Consider the following 21,574-nt stretch of genomic DNA (forward strand, 5'->3'; position numbering starts at 1 on the left):
AATATTTTATTTTTACCATGTAAAAGTCTGTTAATTAGTTAACCTGGCCCATGTATGACTTTACATATCTGTGTATTGGTTTTATGTTCCTCTAGAAGGTCCAACTTGACACACAACTTGAATCCAACCAGACTGAACACTGACTCCAGGTACAGACCTGTTTTCATTACTTAAAAACAATCAAAGTATTGCACATAATACATAATGTATTAAATTATAACGCAATACTTTTAATGTGAAATAGCTCCATACTAAACATTCATTGTCATGGTAGTGCACGTTTTAATCCAAAAGCATATTCAAATACATAGTTGAATATCCACAGAAAATAAGAATACACACTTTGTTCATATGTAACTCTTCCTCTACAATAATGACGATCACTTTCATGTTTCCTATCATTTTATTAGGGACGGACGAGCCTGAAGGACACAGCTGTGATGACCATGTTCTGTCTCTTATGGCAAAGCAGAAATATAAAACACTGGGTTCCTATCTAAAGTGTATCAAATCAGATCTCCACCATGTTGCTGCTGAAGACATCAGGTGCTGCAGTTCTTCATCTATGAAGAGAAAAAACGCACTGTTAAAGAATGTTTTGTGTTGTGTATAAAGCACGACAGATTTCAGATAGAACCGTTGTAGTGTGGTCTTGGTTTGTATCCTCATGGTTAAATGTACATATTTTAAGTCCCTTCTGATAAAAGTACTGAAAGAAATACAACATTGTACAAATAGATAAAATGTCTTTCTACCTCATCAGTAATATTCAAGGTGATAATCTCCCACAGAGCTATTGATAACAGTCCACATCAAGTCTTTCCACTTCTCTCAGTGTCAAAACATAATTCTATAATGAATTTGAGAACTGTTTACAACACTGATGTGTGGAGATTAAAATCATACCTAAACTGTCTAATTCACTGTAAAACTCCATGTTATTCGCAGGCCATCTGTAGTTAAGGGAGCAACGCATGGAGTGATTTGTAGATTACTAGTTTGATGATGCATGAGGAGAGGCGGTGGTCGAGTGGCAGAAACTTGGACTATGGGCAGAGAAGGTCTCTGGTTCGTCTTTGGTTCGACTCCATGGAGAGACAACAAAAGTCGAACCTGGATTGATCTGTCCAAAAATCCAAGAGTCTCCCTAACCTCTCTAGTGCCCATGAGCAAGGCACCTCACTCCCCCAACATCTGCTCCCCGAGCGCCGTACATGGTCGCTCACTGCTCTGTGTGTCCTGCACCAGATGGGTAAAAAGCAGAGATTAAATTTCCCTACCTGCATGAGTGTGCCTTTGCATGTCTGTGCATGTGTTTGGGATGAATAAATGGATCTTAATCTTAATCAGTTGTCTTCCAGTTGACCAGCATGAAGCTGCAGATCTCCACCATGTTGTTGCTGGGGACATCAGGAGCAGCATTAATGAGGAGCAGAAGCGTACTGTTATGAATGTTTTGTGTTTTTTATGAAGCACCACATATTTCAGCTAGAACCGATGTACTAGGGTCTGGGTTTGTATCCTAATGGTTAAATGCACATACTTTAAATCGCTTTTGATAAAACGTGAGAAAGAAATACAACATTGTACACATAGATAAAATGTCTTTCTACCTCATCTGTAATATTCAAGGTGATGATCTCCCACAGAGCTGTTGATAACAGTCCACATCAAGTCTCTCCACTTCCCTCAGTGTGAAAACATAATTATATAATTAATTGGAGAAGTGTTTACAACACTGATGTGTGGACATTATAATCTTATCTATACTGTCTAATTCACTCTACAACTCCATGACACACTAAATAAACAATGTGAAAATAGTAATGGTGGATATACCATCCTGTATCAGAATATTGGTGAAACATAGTTACTATCACATGAAACGTACACGTGAAGCGTATTGATAGTAACTTATTAAAAAAATAAATAAAGTCACATCCAAAACAAGACTGTGGAGTCGTGATAAATAAACGGTAACTTTTATAACAATTACATATTACAAAAAACTTGAGGCATATAAGCATATGATGATAGATAAAGCAATAGGTTATGTTGTATAGTTTGAAGGTTACTTACCTCTAGTTCAGCACCAGCGGCTGGCCAGAAGAAGTGGAGCGATCATCCTTGCCGCACAGGGCAAACGCAGGCAATTTGGAGACGAGCGCTTGGTCATCGAACGTTCTCTCTTCCCCGACCACAACAGACTTGGAATTGCCTGTGCTCGGGCCCGTTAGTGCTACAATGTAGCCCTAGTTATTATTATTTTTCTCCGCTTAAACTAATTGGCTTTTTGAGTTTGCAGTAAATTTGAAGGCGGCGTAAATTTACGTATTCTGGAGTATTTTGAAAAGGGCGTGGCAAAATGGCTCAAGAGCGCCACCTACGGAAAAGCCCCTCATTTAGCATTCACCGATCCTCAAAAAAAACAAAGACTATTGTGTATCATGACTAGATGCACAAAAAAGTCCATCAGTGCATTATGAATAACGCAACAGGAAGCCCGCCAGTTTGACTTTAGTGGCCATTTTGGTCATATTCCATATTTTTTCTTTTATGTACTTGTCGTACAGCTTTCATCAGATCAACTTCAAATTTAGACGATCGTCATCACAACAAAATGGAGATCTAAAGTTATTGAAGGATTTAGTTTTTACAAAACCGTCTGATCGTGGTGTGGCGTTAAAATTTGATGAAACGCCATGAAAACACAAGCTTCCATATTTCATTGTCCAATTGAGTCCAAACTAGACACATATGACAAGAGTCGCGACCAGAAGACATCGGTGCAGAAATTGTGACTTACAATCACAGCACCCCCTGGTGGCAACAGGAAATGTCTTGTTTTTGGTACGTGTTATATTTTTATGTACTAGTCGGAGAGCTTTCATCAGATCAACTTAAAAATTAGATGAGACTCTACAAAACAAGATGAAGATCTAAAGTTATCAAAATTTAAACTTATCATCAATCCGTGTGACCGTGGTGAGGCTTAAACCTAGGTAGGCAACCTTTACTATTTCCTCCACTCTTCCCCCAATTTAAAGCTGTCTGGTGCCGCACAACATATTTGATAACACAGGTTATAAAGTTATATATATATATATATATATATATATATATATATATATAGTCATACAATACATATAAAAAATATAGTTTGTTGCATTTATTAAATAATAGAACGACAATAAAGACAACTGTTGACATTTAACTGCTATTTTTACCTGTTACAAAATAGGAAAACACCAAACTCTGACCATAGCGTGGAGTCAAAGTCTGATCACACGCCATCAAAACACGAGCGTCTGTATCTTGGACATATTTGGTCCAATCAACTTCAAACTAGACATGTAAGACAAGAGTCGCGACCTGATGACATCTACAAAGACACCATGACTTAAAATCCTAGCGCCACCTGCTGGCTACAGGAAGTGAAGCGTTTATTGTTGCTGCAGAGCTTAAAATGCACGCAAGGCAGAGACGTATTTTAGTATTCTGGAGTAATTTGACTTGGGCGGGGCAAAATGGCTCGACAGCGCCCCCTGGAACCAGCCCCTAGGTTTCCCCTTCATCGATCTTCACCAAAATCGGGACATAGGTGTATCGTGACCAGTCATAAAAAAAAAGTCTCAAGGAGCGTTATGAAAAAAGCAACAGGAAGTCCGCCATTTTGAATTTAGTGGCCATTTGAGCCAAATTCCACATTTTTACTTTGATGTACTTGTCGTAGAGCTTTCATCTGATCAACTTCAAATTCAGATGAGTGTCATCACAACAAGTTTGAGAAAAACATGATTAAGGGATTTATTTTTCGTCACACCGTGTGACCGTTGCGTGGCGTCAAAGTTTGATTAAACGCCATCAAAACACGAGTATCTGTATCGCGGACATACATGGTCCAATCGAGTCCAAACTAGACTTGTAAGACAAGAGTCCCGGCCTGATGACATCTACACAGAAATCATGACTTGAAATCACAGCGCCCCCTGGTGGCAACAGGAAATGTCTTTTTTTTTGCAGGTCTTACACTTGGATGTATTTCTCCTCATCCATTGACCTCAACCATGTCAAACTTTATCAAATGGGTCTCAAGACATTGATAATGAAGGCATAAATTAACTGTAACTTTTCATCAAACGCAATATTAATGGCGTGGCATCAAATTTCATCAACTCGCCGTGAAACACAAAATTGCTGTAACTTCAGTGTTATTGGTTCTATCTCACTCAAACTACATGTGTTTAGCAAAATCCCCCCCCCCCCTGAAGATATTCAAATGGTTTTAAGGAATGGGCGTGGCAAAATAACTGACTAGCGCCCTCTAACGGGCAGCCCGGGCACTACGAATGGCCGTCATGTACAAAAATCGATTTGGGCATGTGTCTGTTCATAACAAACAAATAAGTCTCTTGAATAGATATGCTAGACCAAACAGGAAGCCCGCCATTTTGAATTTAGTGGCCATTTTAGACATATTCCACATTTTTATTTTGATGTACTTGTCGTAGAGCTTTCATCAGATCAACTTAAATTCAGATGAGTGTCATCACAACAAGATTGAGATAAAAACTGATTAAGGGATTTATTTTTCGTCACACCGTGTGACTGTGGCGTGGCGTAAAAATTTGATTAAACACGAGCATCTGTATCGCGGACATACATGGTCCAATCGAGTCCAAACTAGACATGTAAGACAAGAGTCCCAGCCTGATGACATCTACACAGAAATTATGACTTGAAATCACAGCGCCCCCTGGTGGCTACAGGAAGTGACATGTTTTATATTTTGATGAACTGCTCCTGGCTGCTTTACAATATACAGCTCAAATGAGCTTAGTCAGGTCATTGGATCAAGGTCAGAGTTGTGACATTTCCTCAAACCATGTAAACATTGATGTTTGGCGAAGGATCATCCTTCGCCAGACGAGACGATGTTTTCATAAGTCCACTGTGCATTGTCCTATCACTACCAAACTTCTGTCAAAAGATTAGAGTACAAGCCTGAACAGCACTATGTGTCAATATTTCCTCAGTGTCATAGCGCCACCTATTGATTATCCATGAAACAGGAAGTACTTTGTTATTCCACTCTGCATTATCCAACAGGCTCCAAACTACTGACCTCTGATCACAATCGTGATCTGAACAGCTCCATATCTGAATATTAGGGCTAGGGTCATAGCGCCACCTACTGATCAGTGTGAAAATTACGTTGTGGTAAAATTGTCCAATTGACACAAAATTGCTCATGCTACATCAGAGCGCCTACTTGAACAGATCAGGTCTGTGCGTAATAATAATGATGGCGCCACCTCCTGGCAACAGGAAGTAAACTTTGTTTTTCAACTATCATTCGATTTACATAAAATTTTCAGTTTGCTGTGCAATTGATAGCGTGGACCGTAGTGAGCAATTAGCAGGCAAGGATCGACATCACATGACGGAAGCAGGAAGTGAAGTGTTTATCTTTCCGCAGTGCGCAAAACGCATGCAACGCGGAGACGTGCGCTTGGTCATCGATCGCTCTCTCCACCGACCTCTACAGGCTTCAACGTGCGGATGCTCTGGCCTGCAAGTGCTACAACGTAGCCCTAGTTAACATTAGATATCTTATGTGGTGGAGCTTATATTCCAAACACACTCATTCTCATCAACGCTTTTCCCTGCTGGCTGGACCGGATCATGTCGGATCATGTCAGGGCGATAACTTTGTACTGTTCCATTAGCATCGCCATTACTGATGGTATATTGCCTGCAGGCTAGCGGAGCTAAGGTAAAAGGTGAGGTACAGAGACACCGATACCTGCTCATCACTGCCAACACAGAAATACAATACTAATCTTGTCTTACCACAGAAACGGGAGCGCAGACGTCTCTAGCTTCTCTGACACGATAACAAACCGAAGATCAAACCATATTATTCATCCGATATGTGAGAGAGTGAAACCTCTCCACAGACTCGGGGAGTGTTCACAAGGATTAGCCTATTAGCCTGTTAGCCTGTTAGCTCAGGTGAAGCCGAGCAGGCAACAGGCTCGGAGTTGGAGTAGCGTTACGCATTGTTTGAGTCGAGTTGCTCGGCAGATTTCATGGGACACATCTGAAAGCGCCCCAGCTCCGCCCCCCCACCCAATGTTAACTTCGGCCTGTGTGGTTCACGCTCATTGGGTTTCCATGGCAACGATCTTAAGCTTGGGCAGCTGCGCCCAGAGCAGAGACGGACGGCAAGAGAGAAGCTCAGTTCACAGAGCAAGCACACAGACAGAAACACACACGAAGCAATTGACTCAAAAACAAGACTATAATGCTTGTATGTCCAGTTTATCCACACACACATTCACGCTACTGTGCATATAAAATAAAATAAAATATATTTAGCCACAAAGTACAGATGTATTGAGCTTTCTGCCCAACAGCGCCATCTGGCTCTGGTGGGGCAGTGCCCCACGTGGCCCTAATTGAGAAACGCTACTGAACTGCTTCAAGAGTATCGTTGTCTACACAGATACTGTTGAAATACCTGTCCATTAAATGCAACCATTGAGACAAATGAGATGGTTATTTTGATGTTTGTAAATATAATGTGATAATATATTAATATCCTACCACTAACTAATGTGAGAAGCAGTGTAAACAAAGTCTTCCTCTTCTCATTGCTTGATGCCGTGACTCTGTCATGAGACACCGTGGAAACCCATTGGTCAGCAGCATAATTTAATATTCATGACGTGCTTTGCATTGATCATTTATGGTTGAAAAGGGGCGTGTAAACGAGTATGAGGCAGATCCACATACTAATGTTGCCGGCTGGACTGTGATATATGAAGTGACGTTGCGTTCCGGTGTGCGTGCGCATGGTTTTATAATTCCAAATTTTCTTTTGCGTATGCCATATCTGGCTTTTGTGCGCACATACACTTTTAGTATGAATCCCACGCACCGGATGGGAACTCCTTCCAAGGGAACTCACTGTCAAAGTGACTTTGGCCTAGACTCAGGAAGAGCCAGCAGAGCCCTGTCGGAGAATATGAGGCTTTGCTCTGACTCATAGGGGATTTTTTATAATTGAGCAGCGTCTGGGGGATGAACCATGAAGTTAATTTTTGGTGATCAGTAAAATCTATTGTAAAACAGACTTGTATGAATGTTAGATTTTCCTGCTGACCAATGGGTTTCCATGGTGAATCATGGCATCAAGTGATGAAGAGAAGAAACACAGCTCTCTGATATCGACATTGAGGTGTGTGTTAGTGAGGTGGAGGTGAAGAATGACAGATTGTTTGGTGGCCACAGCAATGATTTCATCAATAAAAGAAAATGCGCTGAGATGGAGGCCAAAAAACGCTCCTCATAATTGTTTAAATTCAGAGACAAATGCAATATCCTCATCTATGAAGTTATATATAATATATATATTAAAATCATCAAAATAGCTTTAACATAGAACGATAAATATTATACAGTGTGTTCGTTCAAAGATGTTTCAATACCATTGGTCAGTCTGTGTAATACTGGCCTCAGTTCCTTTAGCCGACAACACAAAATCATTTTATGGAAAAATTCCCACAAAAATCACCCCGGGGCACCTTAGCGTACTACTGGTTTCAGTCATTAATATGATTTATCTTTTTTAATGTATTTTAGATTCGCATCATCTGTTCCACATTTGACACTACAAGTAGTCCACAGCGCTATGTCACATCCATCAGTTTAACAGAGTGACACAGTGCAGGCTGAATGCTTGGAAATTCCAGTGTTTCATAAAATATAAATACGGAAGCACCGACACATATTGTTTGCACAGAGTCCATCGAAACAAACACACACAGAGGTCGCATTAACTTGTCGCATGTGGAATGTGACGTACTCACACTTGCCCCGAAACGGACAGATGTCCGCATAACTACCGTCTTGTCAAAAGACGTGAACCGCTCCTGCTCCGGGAAAATGTCCAGATGTGTAAAGGCTGCTGGGGGAACTCACTTCGACTCTGAAATGCGGAAAACACCCACATAGACAGATTGATGTCACTTCCGATTTACCGTTAAAACGAGTAGCAACCTGTAGAGGCGTTCGTGGCACTTCCTAGAGACATTGAAACATGACTTTTTTTAAATGTTGTCCCTTTTATTCCAAATAACTCCCAGCAGGCTATCACTGTACGTGTTATTCAACACGACTTCTGAGTGCACCGATCAAGTAATTTAGGGGCGGCTGGTTTGAATACGGAAATATAAATGTTAGGATATCCATCAGTTCCAGACCGGATCAGTCGCAAGAATTAAACAGCTGACCTGTTTTTATGTATTTAAAGTAATCTCCCCAGGTGCAGCTACAATGTTGCATCACTTTAAATGTAACAATAAACTGTGAGATGGCATTTCCTCCTTTCCTTTCAACAAAAAAGCTGGTCTGGTGTTTATATGCTAAAGGGGATAAGATAGAAAACATTTAAACGCCTCATGATAATTTAGATGATTAGAAAAGCTCTTATTATTGTGAAAAATGAACTAGTTACAGTTCCTTTTACTATGAATTGAGAAAATCTTCCAACAGAATTCCTCACAGCTTCTATGCTGTACACTTAGTTTATCATTGCAGCCCAGATTAACAAACAAACAAATGCTGGCTTCTCTGTGACGCCAAGAACTATTTGCTTGTGTTTGCTTTTTAATATACCTAATTCTTGACTATTTCAATATTTCCCATCACTTGATGTCATTTGGGTATCTAAATCTGAAAAGCTCACTAATTCACATGGTTGCACCCCCTTGTGATATTTTGGCCTTCCTGCATTTGCAGGCATGCCAGAGAACCAAATAAATTGCTGCTTATAGATGGACTGTATGAATGTGGGTGATTGACAAACTGTAATGTAAAGAGCCTTGCATTTTTTATGCTGTTGTGTGCTGGGGAGGCAGTATAAAGAAGAGGGATGCAGGGCGACTGGAAAGGCTGGTGAGGAAGGCGGGAACTGTAGTTGGCTCTGAACTGGACTGCCTAAATACAGTGGCAGAGAGCAGGACCCTGAGTAGGTTGCGGTCTATCTTGGACAATGAGCACCACCCACTTCACAAAACTCTCATAGGTCAGAGGAGCGTTTTCAGTGGCAGACTCCTGTCATCGTCATGCTCATCGGAAAGGCTGAGGAGGTCCTTTGTCCCCAGAGCCATTCGGCTTCATAACGCCACACAGAGGGAGAGTGGGGGGGAGAGATCTTCCCGGCATGAGTCGACCATATTCGTGGCACCTATTGCACTTCTGTCCGTCCTGGGAGAGGGATCCCTCACATGTGGCTCTCTCTGAGGTTTCTATGTATTTTTACCCTGTTAAAGGGTTTTTTTCGTAGTTTTTCCTTACTCTTGTTGAGGGTTAAGGACAGAGGGTGTCACGCCCTGTTATAGCCCATGAGAAGAATTGTAACTTGTGAATATGAGCTATACAGGTAAAATTTGATTGATTGATTGATTGATTGATATTCTTATATATTTTTATATATATATATATATATTTCTGCTGTTTTATAATACAAATACAGTTTATATTTTGCTGTACTATCCACTCCAGCACAAAATCACTTAATACTTGACACTGACACAATCACATCATTGCATTCCATACCTGTATCTGTATATATGCTCTCCATATGTGATATATGTGATGTATGTGATTTATGTATATATGTCAGTGATGTGTTAAGTGTACAAGCTACTGGATGATCTGAATTTCCCTCGGGATTAATAAAGTATCCATCTATCCATCTATCTATCTATCTTTGAGTGTTCATCAAGACTAGAAAAGCGCTATATAAATACAAACCATTTTAACAATTTACCATTTACTGGTGTGCATGTTTCTGACCAAACAGTCTCCATCAGGGTTGCATGAGGGCCCAACGACCACTAGTGGGACCTGTACTCACAGCCCAGCACCGTGCAGCTCGATTGGCATTTGCCACAGGACACCAGAATTGGCAGGTCTGCCTTTGGCACCCCTTTCTCTTCACTGATGAAAGCCGGTTTACACTAAGCACATGTGACAAGCGTGAAAGTCTGGAGAAGGTGTGGTGAACGTTATGCTGCTTGTAACTTGTAACAACTGGTTTGTCGGTGGGTCAGTGATGGTCTGGGGAGGCATAACCTTGGAGGGTCGCAAAGACCTCCATGTCATAGCCAATGGTACCTTGACTGCTGTTAGGTTCCGGGAGGAAATCCTCAGAGATTGCTGTAGTGGGCCCCGGCGGGTTCCAGCTGGTGCAGGACAATGCAGAGCCTCATGTGACCAGAGGGTGTCAGCAGTTCCTTGATTTCGAAGGCATTTATGCCACTGAATGGCCCTCTCGTTCCCCTGACATAAATCCAATTGAGAATCTATGGGACATTATGTATTGGTGCATCTGACGCCACCAAGTACCACCACAGGTACAGGAGGTCCCTGATGCCCTGATCCAGGTTTGGGAGGAGATCCCCCAGGATGCCATCCGACAACTCATCAGGAGCATGCCCAGACGTTGTTGTTGTGCATACAGGCACGTGGGGGCCATACACAGTATTGGGTAACGTGAGTTGCTGTGATACAAGTCACACAACTTGGATCACCAATGAACAATGAGCAATGTATATTAAAATGTTTTATACATATTTACGTGTATGGTTTATATATCACTCTATATAACTTTGAATGATTTACTTAACTGCTGTTATTTTCACGTACATAACATTTTCAGACCAAAATTCACAACTTTTCTAAATATAAGAACAGCAATTCATTTCAATTCAAAGCATTGTAGCAACAAAACAATCATATGCTTTTACTTTGATGACTAATTGCCAAACAGTAAGTAAGTTTGTGTGAATCTTGGAGCAGTAATGGAAATCAGCACCTGATGCACCCTTTACTGTCTGTTTTGTCTCTAGTCTGGTGGGGTATTTGACCTGGGGCGTGACCCAGTAGCCGAATGCTACCGTAACCAAACAAAGGGCGTAGAGGAAAGTCCAACTATGTCCACGGACTAACTGTTGACGTCACAATAAACAGAAAACTGATTCCACTTATCTATAAAAATATGTTGCTCTCTTATTTCTATTGCTTAATATGGTAAAGGTTAGCGGTTGTTTTCTTTTTTATTTACATGAATTCAAATGAAAGAATGATTATGCGTCTGGCAGTGGATATCATCGGTGTGATTGAATTGCAAAGCATCTTTTACTTTCACTATTTAAGACATTTCATTTCTTCTTCCCACTGACAAATAAAACAATACATTTTAGTTCTATATGACAATTCTTTGCAAACAGAATGCTTTCTTGTTTGGTAAAAGTAGTTTAATCATCCGTCAAATATAAAATGTTGCAAAAACTAAGTCTGAAATCAGACAGCTTTAAAAAAACAAAAGTTTGTTTTTATTCATTATTTTACAGTTCAAGAATTGGTTATGAATCCGAAACCTGAATTGAGTTCCTTACATACACAATTACAAAACTGTAAAAAAAAAAATATTACAGGTGAACCCAATGCACTTCAAATTAATTACAAGCAGTTGATTGAGCTCATACCATTAGCTGTAGATGAGTACAGAATGTTTATGTACATGTCCATCGTATGGTAACTGAAACATTTCACCAGATCCCAAGTTCATTCTCACACCGTTTCTTTAATTAAATCATGTTTCATGGTCACTGTACTTGTCTTACAACTTTCACCCCCAATATGGGTTAAGTTATTCTGAGATTCTGTGCCCCATAAACCCTTTGACTTCCATTTCCACCCCGTCCCCAGCACTGCCTTTTCAGTTCTTCTTGGCTTTTGGTGAGTCGTACTTTCTTTTGCTGGAGTACCATAGGAGCAGCGGAATGCCGATGGAGGGCAGAGTCATTACACCAAATGCAGCCCAGTCCAGCTAGAAAGGGTCAAAAAAGGGGAAGTGAGGATTCAAGGGACAGTCCAAAAAGGGGGAAAAAGTATTGTCCTAATGAATATCAGAGGTGCTATATTAAATCAATCTGCATTTATCATTCCTAGGTATAAAAAAATAAGATATTGAAGCATTACGAACGATCGGGTGAAACAGTGGTTGTATATCAATTCTACACCACACTGTCTGCACTTACACCCATTTAGAGTGGACCCATTGTAATCAAGGACGTTTCTTTACTGCACAGCATTGAAAAGTAAAGAGTTGTAGCAAGTAGTGTTGTCACGATACCAAAATTATGACTTTAATACTATACCTGCCAAAATATCACGATACCCGATACGATACCACAAATACGATACTATACCACAAATACGATACTGGTTTATCTGATATAAATAAAATATCTGTAAGGTTCCCTTTTTTACCAGCTTGTTCATGCCCAGCTTTTTGGACACTTAACAAATGGCATTCATATTAATATTAGCCTACAGGCCCACATAAGTGAAAGTATAGGTTATTTTTTATGTATAGCGTTTTCTGATTTTTTTTCTTAATTATTAATTGAGTTTAATTTTGACAATGAACTGAGCTACGTTCTTGCAGCCAAATTGAAAGCTTGATCAACGTCTTAAACGAGAATACATGCAATAGGGCAAGAACACATTCAAGTGACTGGGGTGTAATGTTTCGAAGTGCGCAAAAACTAACAAGCGTAACATGAGGGAACGTCACGTTAATTTGTCAAATCAGCATTGTATCAGGCCAGCATGATAAAACCAGGAGCCGTGACAAATTAACTTGTCGTTCCCTAACGTTACCGTTCAACATATGTACACTGTACAGGGAACTGCTGCAGAGGGGCTGAAGAGCCGCTTGTTAGGGCCCCTGGCTCCGGAGAAAGAATTACTTTTTTTACTGCTCCGCCATTAAAGAGATGCGGACGTCAAAGCATTAGTTGCGCCGCACATTCACCCTCCCGTTCGCGGAGTGGAGCTCTCTCCATCACAATCAGACTGACCATTAGCAGTGTCACTGCGCACACTTTCACTTTGCATGTTAACACAACAAGCAAACAGTTGTTAACAGACAGACCTACAGCTGCTCTGTACAGCAGCTGTCAGACATGTACCATACTCTGGAAAATCTGAGCTGTGGATGGGCTTTATATGAGAATAAACATTTCCTAGTGAGAGCCTTCAGACATTCTCCAGAGTTTCTCCTGCCTGTAAAAACTTGGACAATGTCCAATGATCCCATGAAAGAAAACAACAGGAAATCCTCCCGATATTCACCATGAGTGAGTGGGCATGTCACTGAAGAACGCATGAGATGGCAAACTTAGAAAGAATAAATAAATTAAGTGGTGCCCACACATGAAGGAGACACTAGAATCGATCAGTTTAAAAAATATGTGATCCCCGCAGCAGAATTTATACATTACGTCCTGTCTCTGCATGCTGCACAATCCCTCGCCTGAACAGAGATTTATTTTTGTTGTGAATCTCTCTGACCAGAAATTATCCTGCTGGGTTCTTCATCTGTGAAACTGGACTGGTCCACCAACACAGAGTGGACTGGTCCACCAACACAGAGGCCGTCTACAAGAAGGGCCTGAGCCGGCTTTATTTCCTGAGGAGGCTCAGGTCCTTCAACATCTGCAACAAGATGCTGCAGATGTTTTATAAGTCTGTTGTGGCGAGCACCATCTTCTTTGCTGTGGTGTCCTGGGGTGCGGGCATCAAGGCTAAGGACGCCAACAAACTGAAAAAACTGATTAGGAAGGCAGAGTCTGTGGTCGGCTCTAAGCTTGTCACCCTGGAGGAGGTGGTGGAGGACAGGATGCTGGCAAAACTGCTGGCAATCATGGACAATCCGTCTCACCCCCTCCACAAAACACTGGACAAGCTAAGGAGCAGCTTCAGCCACAGACTCATTCAACCCCGCTGCTCTAAGGAACGATACAGGAAGTCGTTCCTCCCAACCGCAATAAGACTGTACAACGCATCTACCTCTGTCGGAGCCACCATCACAGAACTGCACTAAATATACCTGTCTCAATTCATCATTTTATACAACAATATTGTCTTTTGCACACTCTGTTTACATATTCTCACACTCATAGTATATTATATTATCTATTGTATCGCCAAATACTTATACATTTATACCCATACTATATATCATATATTATATCATACTCTTTGTATATTCTTTGTATATATAAGTCTATATACACATATTTATACATGTGTACATGTTATTATTACTATTATTATATTTTTCTATTATTATATATACTGTTGCTGCTATTATTACTATATACTGCTATTATATTGGTATAATTACTATCATATATAAATATACATTACATAGTATATATACTGTACTATTTTTTATATACTGTCTAACAATAACATTTACCATCATATCATCAGTACTATTACCATCATCTGCCACTGCACCTTATCTACCTATTTATCTTGTGTTTCTGTTCTTATTCTTTCTACTGCAATATTTTATTCTATTGTATTGTATTTTATTGTATTCAAATGTACCGACTGCTATGACTACTTAATTTCCCTTCGGGGATGAATAAAGTAATCTATCCATCTATCTATCTATCTATCTATCCATCTATCTAAACTCTGAAGAAACTCCAGACCCCATTGGTATAGTGGTGAGTAGATAATGTGAATCCTTGAATTTTCGTTTTTGAGTGAACTCTCTCTTTAAGCAAATAATGTTTTTTATGATGTTTCTTGGTGACTGGGTTTGAACTCCGGACATAAACCAAATCAATAAACCCAATAAAGAAGGCAGGATCCATTACTGGTTAGACATGGAGAAAAGAACAGGTTGGTTGCTCATGAGTGTTATCCTACATCGAGTCCATCAAATGTACCAATATGTTTTTAGTGAGCTGGAGAGCTCTTTTAGTGACATTTATTATGCCGTACTTGTTATGCTGGCGTGCTCATTGAGAGATTTAGATAGTGCTTTGTACCAGCTGCAGTTAGTTTTTGATGAGCATTATCATTGACTGTCACTGATGATATTTTAATTAGGAAGATGTTTTTACTGAGGATTGTTGATATTTATAATACGTCAAATAGATGGGTACCTAGATGATGTGCTTTCCACTTATCTTCTCGCACTGCCTTGAGACGTGTAGGATTTTCTCTTGCCTGTCCCATCTCTAAAGTGACATTCAGTTTCCCATTTAAAGGGATTAATATAGTAGATCACATCATCATTTTACCTTTAAATATTGATCAGTTAATGGTCATGTTTAAAGCAGAAAAGTTTGGGACTGAGTTTCAGATTTTTGCTTCAACGTGGATCACCACAATTGAGTCCACTCAAAAACCTGACAAAGGCAAAAACCTTTTATAATGCCATACTTACATAATGAGGAGAGAAGCGGCGGTCAAACTCCCTCTGAGCCAGGATGCCTCCCTGGCCTGGGGCACTAGTGAAGCCAACCTGGTGGATGGATAAACAATTCAGCTTCCTTCATTTCACTTTACCAAGAACGACTGTGATCCATGATGATAATAAACTGATTTTACCACGACTTGTCCTCCCTCCTGGGCCAGGTAGCTAACAGACGCAGAGGTGAAATTAAAGTAACCAGCCTTCAGCGGGCGCAACACCACTGTGTGAGAGACATTGCTGGCTCTGACAGGTCTATGGTTAAGGTTAAACTTGAATAAGATAATGAGTCAAGCTATCATACTAGAAATCAATAAAAAGTATAACCCATATTGTGGCTGAGGGGTCAGCTGTGGCTGAGGGGTAGAGTGGTCGTCGTCCAACCCGAAGGTTGGCAGCTCGGTCCGAGTCTTCCCCATCCCCATCTGCATGCCGAAGTGACTTTAGGCAAGAAGCTGAACCCCTAATTACCCCTATTCGACAAAATAAGTCCTGCTAATAGATGCACTGTATGAATGTGTTTGTCAATGGGTGAATGAAAAACTGAACAGTTAAGTGCTTTGAGTTGTTATCAAGACTAGAAAAACGCTATATAAATACAGTCCATTTTTTCTATTTATCTAATCAGACTTGCTCTAAGGTTTTTCTCAGCTGTATTTAAATAGAGGCCTTAACTTGTACAGGCTGCTTATGCACTGATCTCTGCTCCAGAAAACTGTACTTTTTAACACTATTAGTTAACCTTCTATTATAACCGTCTCAGTTTTATTGTTTGGTAGCTTAAGCGGTCTGTGATAAACATGCTCATGCTCAATTTCAACAGGGCTTACCAAAGGTTTGAAAGTGGAGGAAATCGGTCCAGGATGAAAGTCAGTGATAGTAAATTTAAATACAGAGGTCAGTTTGATGAGCTGTCTGGGAATGTTACTTTTTTAAACTACCACTAAGTAGATCGTCTTATAGCACAAAAAACCACTGCTGTGTAAGCATGGTAAATGGTCTGTATTTATAAAGTGCTTTTCTAGTTGATGACCACTCAAAGTTCTTGCAGTACAATTATTTGCCATTCTCGCAGTACATCTATGAGAACAGCACTGCTTTCAGGGGCTTGGGATTAAGTACACAATTCAGCATAGGGAATGGGAACGAACAGCTGATCTTCTGGTTAAGTGACGACACCCTCTACCCACTGAGCTACAGCCGCCAGAAGGGGACAGAAAAGATTACATTTAAGTTAAAAGGATACGGTGCAATCCTGTCCCATTTGACATTCAACATTCCTGAAACAATTCCAAAGTCTTCAGGGGGAAAAGAATCGTCTGAAAGCTCCACCTCCAGAGCAACACTGTAGAGATAGTCAAGACTGGTTAAACAGACTACAATTATTCAGACTACAGCACTTCTTACTAGTCCACTAGACACTCTTTACACTACAAGACACAAATTTACAAGCACAATTATACATAATGTTTATCAAAAACAATTTCTTTATTGCCTGTCACTGTTAAGACCCCCTTTTTCGCAGAAAACACTTATCTTACAAACCTATTAACCACACTAAAACTAAAGATAGGAGATTAATTTTAATAATACATGGTGTTGAACCTAATTATAATCTTCAAACAGCTCAAGAAATTAAGGATGTGTTTCACCATAGTTTGCTGAATTTGTTTTATCTTTACTGCCATGTTTATGATTGATCAGCATTTTCAAATTGTGAATTTTATCACTGACATCAAATTGTAATGTGATATATGCATGTGATACATACAATTACATACGTAAATTATATTATGTCCAGTTTGCTCTGAAATGTATAAATAGAACAAGTTTGAATAATCTCAAATGTATGTTTGGAAGAGTCCTGACCTGGAGCCAACATTGTAGATGTTGTACTGTAGGGTGAGATCACGGCCCTCCACAGCATATCGGTTCAGCAGGGATTTAGAGGCAAGCAAACGGGCCCCCTCTTCACTTGAGACCAGACTGACCAGGGCCAGGACCACAATCAGGTGCAGCATCTTCCTTACCTAAAAAGAAGAAAAAAAAATTGGTTTGGAAGACATTAAAAAAGAAAAAGACTCGATTCTAACACACTTGGATTAACCCTGACTAAGACTACATTACATCAACCCAACAATCAAAAGACAATGTTTAGAAAAGCATTTATGTGTAGAAACAAGAGTTGAAAATGTTTTCTTCGCCGAGAAGGGGGAAATTAGTCGATAGCTGGCTTTAACTCAAAGGTTAAAAGGTAAGAACATTCATGAAATGGTGGGGAAGAAACGTTTACATTTTTGCTGTGCTCAACTGACTGCTACCGACGCTTACGTGGACCAGATCAGAGCATCTGTTAACTTTCAGCAACCGAATGGAACTAAACCATGGCCCTCTCCATCTTTATCTACAGTCAGTGCTAAGCTGTTTGGGACTAAAACAGTAAATTTACATATGAGTACCGTGTGTGTACGTGAAAGAAGGAGAAACAATTACTTACCGTTCGCTTGTCTTCCGAACCGTAGATGAGGAAAAGAACTTAATGCGCATGCCCAGACACTATGAACTGCTGTTAGATGACGTGTACCGACAAAACTGGACGGAAGCCGTCGCCTGATATAGCGCCCCTTGTGCTTGGGAGAAGCTAATTATCATTTGACAGTTGAATATGGCTGCGTTCGGGAAGTCCTAATAATCTCCTTTCCTAACCACTTTGCATTTACCCAAATAGAATATCTCACGGGGGGGGGATATGTAAAGTAGAAGCCGAACGGGGTTAGGAAAGGAGATCCACTAGGCCGAGAAAATCTGACTCCACTTACTCTCTGCGTAAATATTATTGTTTTTATTTATAACAAAAGATACGCTCAAAATGCACGGTGCCACATTAATAATAGTTTCCTGTCTAAAATAGAATACATCTTAAGAGAGGTTTATTCAGAGGGAACGTTCAATCATTACTTATTCACAGGAAATAACAACAAAATAGATTTAGTTGAAAATGTAAGTAGATCAATAGTTGCAGTCTCAACTAAATGCCACATCAATAAAACTGATGTGAATATCACTCATTTCAATCAATTGATTATAGAATTTTGATTAATTTGCACTTTTTATGAAAAAGGGTCACCAAACAGAGCAATTTTATGTAATTTAATTAATAATCATTATTTTATTATAAAGTCATGTATTCTTAATTCAATTGATCTCTGGTAAGGCCAGATGTTTTTACGTACCTTTTTTGTTTGATTTATGCTGAGATGTTTTCATCTCTGGTTCTTGTCTCATATCCTATTCAGATGATTATTAAGAATATGTAAATTGTGGGGCGCAATAGTATATTGTTTACTTTACAGTGTGTAGCTCAGCTCCGACACACACAGACTCTGCGCCAGGAGTGAAGCTTGCCTAGAGCGCCAAATATGCTAGGGCCGGCCCTGTTTGCATATCTATCCTGGAGCCTGTGACGTTGTTTTCTTTAAGTGTCAAAAGAATTGTGATTTTCCCACAGATCTGATGGTAACTTCCGTCATGGTCAGTGGTGCAATGCTTTTACTCAGTTTAAGTGTTGCTTTGCCATTTACCAGATCAAGGTGGTCTTGAGTTGCCACAGCTCTGGTAAGTTTGCGGGGGCAGGGACTGTTTTTGCCTCTTCCCAGACCGACGATGTTTGGCAAAGTGAATGACAGGACTCTGTGGTCCATGTCCAGGAGCTCCTTCTAGTTCAATGGCAAAGGATTCTGCACTGATGGTCAAGATGGTAGCAGGTTCCGTCTGCTTGAAATGGAATTGTCTTTGTTTTGCGAAACCCAGGGAGGCAAGTTCACATAATTGTTGGCTGGTAGATGCGTGGGGTTAGCCATTACACCTAATTGATAATTGGTTTGGAGGTATTGGACAATGAGAGATTCTAAGTTCAAGTCAGTGTTTGCTGCTCCACAGCAGCTGTTAGCCAGTTTGAGAAGTGCAGTCAGAAAGTCTCTTTGCCAATGCCTGGCAAAGCAGGTTGCAGTTACTTTCGAGATGGTCAGGTTAATGTTGATAAATTTGCTAAGACTAAGACCTAAATTAAGGAATTTAGGAGGCCTAAATTAAGACCGGAGGCTAATTTGATAAAATGTATCTTGCCTTCAATTATAGGATTTAGGAACTTACATAGGTAATGTTTATCTCCCTTTTCATTGAGATTTATTTGTCTTCTTTGACCTATCTTAAGTGAATGTCTCATTTATCTTTTCCTTCTGGTGCTTAGCCTGTTTAACTTTGCCAAACGCATCTGTTAAGCCATTTTTAGACATGACCTGCGAATAGAGAATTGATTCCGGACATTTACCCACAGTTGGCTTTTCACACATGCATAAAGCAGCAGAAGGTCTCTGCACAGACATGTTCACATCAGCAGCAAATCCTCCGCATCCGTGGCATGTTAGAAGTCATCAACCCTTTATAGCATTTAATTGTTTTTTAGGAGTTTTTTTTGACTCTTTAGTTCTTTCTTTACGCTGAGTTGTTAATTCTTCGATAAATCAGTTTGAGCTGAAGATCGTTCATATCGTTCAAATTGGATAAGACAGTTGTTTTGTTCTTGTATCTGTGACAGGAGTCCCCCGCCCAAGTAGTACCACACAAGCAGTACCTCCAGGTTTTCCTATTTATTTATTTTCGACTAAATTATTGAAAATCGGCACTCGTATAACATGCCCAGACATACAAAAAATGATCTTGACACTTTTCGCCACACCCAACAAGACGACAGCCATTTTGCATTGAACTGAAATTTGCCGTGATTTTCGGTGAGCCCTGCTACAAATTCGTACTTATCCTACAGATTTCATGCGATCGACTTCACATTTTACGTTATGATTTGTTGTGGCAATTTCTACAATCCCACCTTTAGCAAGGAGGAAACGAAACACAATTCTCTTACAGTATTGTCACACACTTAATGCTCGAGCATGGTACATACAACAGAGTTGAGTTTGTCATATGCACCCAGACAGAAGACAGTGGTTGGTATTTATACATTTGGCTAACCCACCCATTCGGGAGGGGGTGGTTAAACAGTTAATGACATGCAAGAAAAGGAGCACTTCAAACATCTTACAGCTCCTCCTAGAGAGGAACAAAACTTATCGATCAGCCTCTTTAATATTCAGGAAATAGGTGAAAGTATATCCTGTCCCCTGCTTTATCTCAGACCCCTGGAGTGTAACATCTGTCTTAATGTCTACTACCACCATAAATCCCCCGTGCTTTAAAGTCTTTGTAAGGTGAATTTGTGGGTGAGAAAATCACATGACATCAAAGTAGTTCTTTACATCCAGACTAATTAGATTACTGTGACTGGAGTATTCAGGCTAACACTCATTCAGTTCAACAGGAAATAGCAACATCAAAGTGACATTTGTTAGAGATTCAATATTGATCAATCAAAGTATACCACATGTTACATTTCCCTTACAGTTTAACATGTATACACTATTATATTTCATCAGAAAACTCTAAGTTTCATCAGGGGGCATGTCCTTGGCATTGCAGCAAATCTCAATGTATCACCAAGAACCTTCAAGTAGCTGTAACTTCCATGTTTTATCTCCAATTACTGTCAAACTGTATATGTTTGATAAAGAACCCGCCCAAAAGAGTTCTATATGCAAATACACTTTAATAGTCAGAGCGCCTCCTAGCTGTGACAGGACGTATCATGTTTAATACTTCAACATGCTACACCTAGATTTTTCATTTAATCAACCAAAATCTAGGTGCAACATGCTACATCTAGATTTCTCATTTAATCAACCAAAAAATAGGTGCATTTGCAGTTACGTCACTGCAAATGCTCCAATCTGCCCCAAAATGGACATGTACAATAAGAGTCAATATGTAAGGTTTTGTACTAGAACTGGGACCCAATAACAAAACTTGCAGACAGAGTTCAGTTTTCAAAGTGTTAAAAGCGTTCGGTGCACAGGGAGTCAAAATCATTAGGCAAAGGTATCTGAAACGTGAGGCAAAAACAAGATCAAATAATCCAGGCAAACGTGATCAAGAAAACATGAGATGAGACAAGACTTGGTGAGATCACTGGAACGCTGTGTGCAATATCAGCTAAACTACACACAGGTGAAACACATTAGGGAGGGGATGCCAATCTGTGAGATATTAAATGCATCAAAAATAAATTCATACCAGGTAAATCAGTCATGGAAGTCTTTGATCAGTTGT

The 21,574-nt window shown here is 40.0% G+C and overlaps 2 protein-coding genes and 1 long non-coding RNA gene across 8 annotated transcripts in view; all 3 read right to left on the reverse strand.

Annotated features, from left to right (window-relative positions):
• The window catches only part of si:dkey-240h12.4 (death-associated protein kinase 2), a 50,519-nt gene extending 42,512 nt beyond the window's left edge, over positions 1–8,007 (reverse strand). For 5 of the 6 annotated variants that reach the window (XR_009924482.1, XM_062410417.1, XM_062410419.1 and 2 more), the window contains exon 1: positions 7,875–8,007. The gene's annotated coding sequence lies outside the window, so the exon portion shown is untranslated. Of the gene's footprint in view, positions 1–7,870 lie in introns of all 6 variants that reach the window. The other variant, XM_062410416.1, reaches the window with a different exon arrangement.
• Positions 329–2,048, reverse strand: LOC133972740 (uncharacterized). The gene is made up of 3 exons (XR_009924475.1): positions 1,614–2,048; positions 1,281–1,400; positions 329–563 (listed from the first exon to the last, which is right to left on the reverse strand). It is a non-coding gene; the product is annotated as an uncharacterized LOC133972740 (long non-coding RNA).
• Positions 8,008–11,378: 3,371 nt separating the features above from the next.
• ssr2 (signal sequence receptor, beta) lies at positions 11,379–17,966 on the reverse strand. Its single transcript, XM_062409753.1, has 6 exons — positions 17,850–17,966; positions 17,222–17,382; positions 16,599–16,697; positions 15,490–15,598; positions 15,326–15,403; positions 11,379–11,902 (listed from the first exon to the last, which is right to left on the reverse strand). The coding sequence occupies exons 2-6, from the start codon at positions 17,371–17,373 to the stop codon at positions 11,792–11,794; spliced, it is 549 nt and encodes a 182-aa protein (XP_062265737.1). The 5' UTR covers positions 17,374–17,382; positions 17,850–17,966; the 3' UTR covers positions 11,379–11,791.
• Positions 17,967–21,574: the final 3,608 nt, after the last annotated feature.

This window comes from Platichthys flesus, chromosome 17, assembly GCF_949316205.1.
Source record: "Platichthys flesus chromosome 17, fPlaFle2.1, whole genome shotgun sequence".
Classification (NCBI taxonomy): domain Eukaryota; kingdom Metazoa; phylum Chordata; class Actinopteri; order Pleuronectiformes; family Pleuronectidae; genus Platichthys; species Platichthys flesus.

Excerpts from the sequence above, each read along its gene's own strand:
- ssr2 (XM_062409753.1), bottom strand. The coding sequence starts at position 17,373 with ATGCTGCACCTGATTGTGGTCCTGGCCCTGGTCAGTCTGGTCTCAAGT. Across the intron at positions 16,698-17,221 it reads ATCTACAATGTTGGCTCCAG|TGTTGCTCTGGAGGTGGAGC; the intron begins GTCAGGACTCTT and ends CTATCTCTACAG. Across the intron at positions 15,404-15,489 it reads AGGAGGGAGGACAAGTCGTG|GTTGGCTTCACTAGTGCCCC; the intron begins GTAAAATCAGTT and ends TCCATCCACCAG.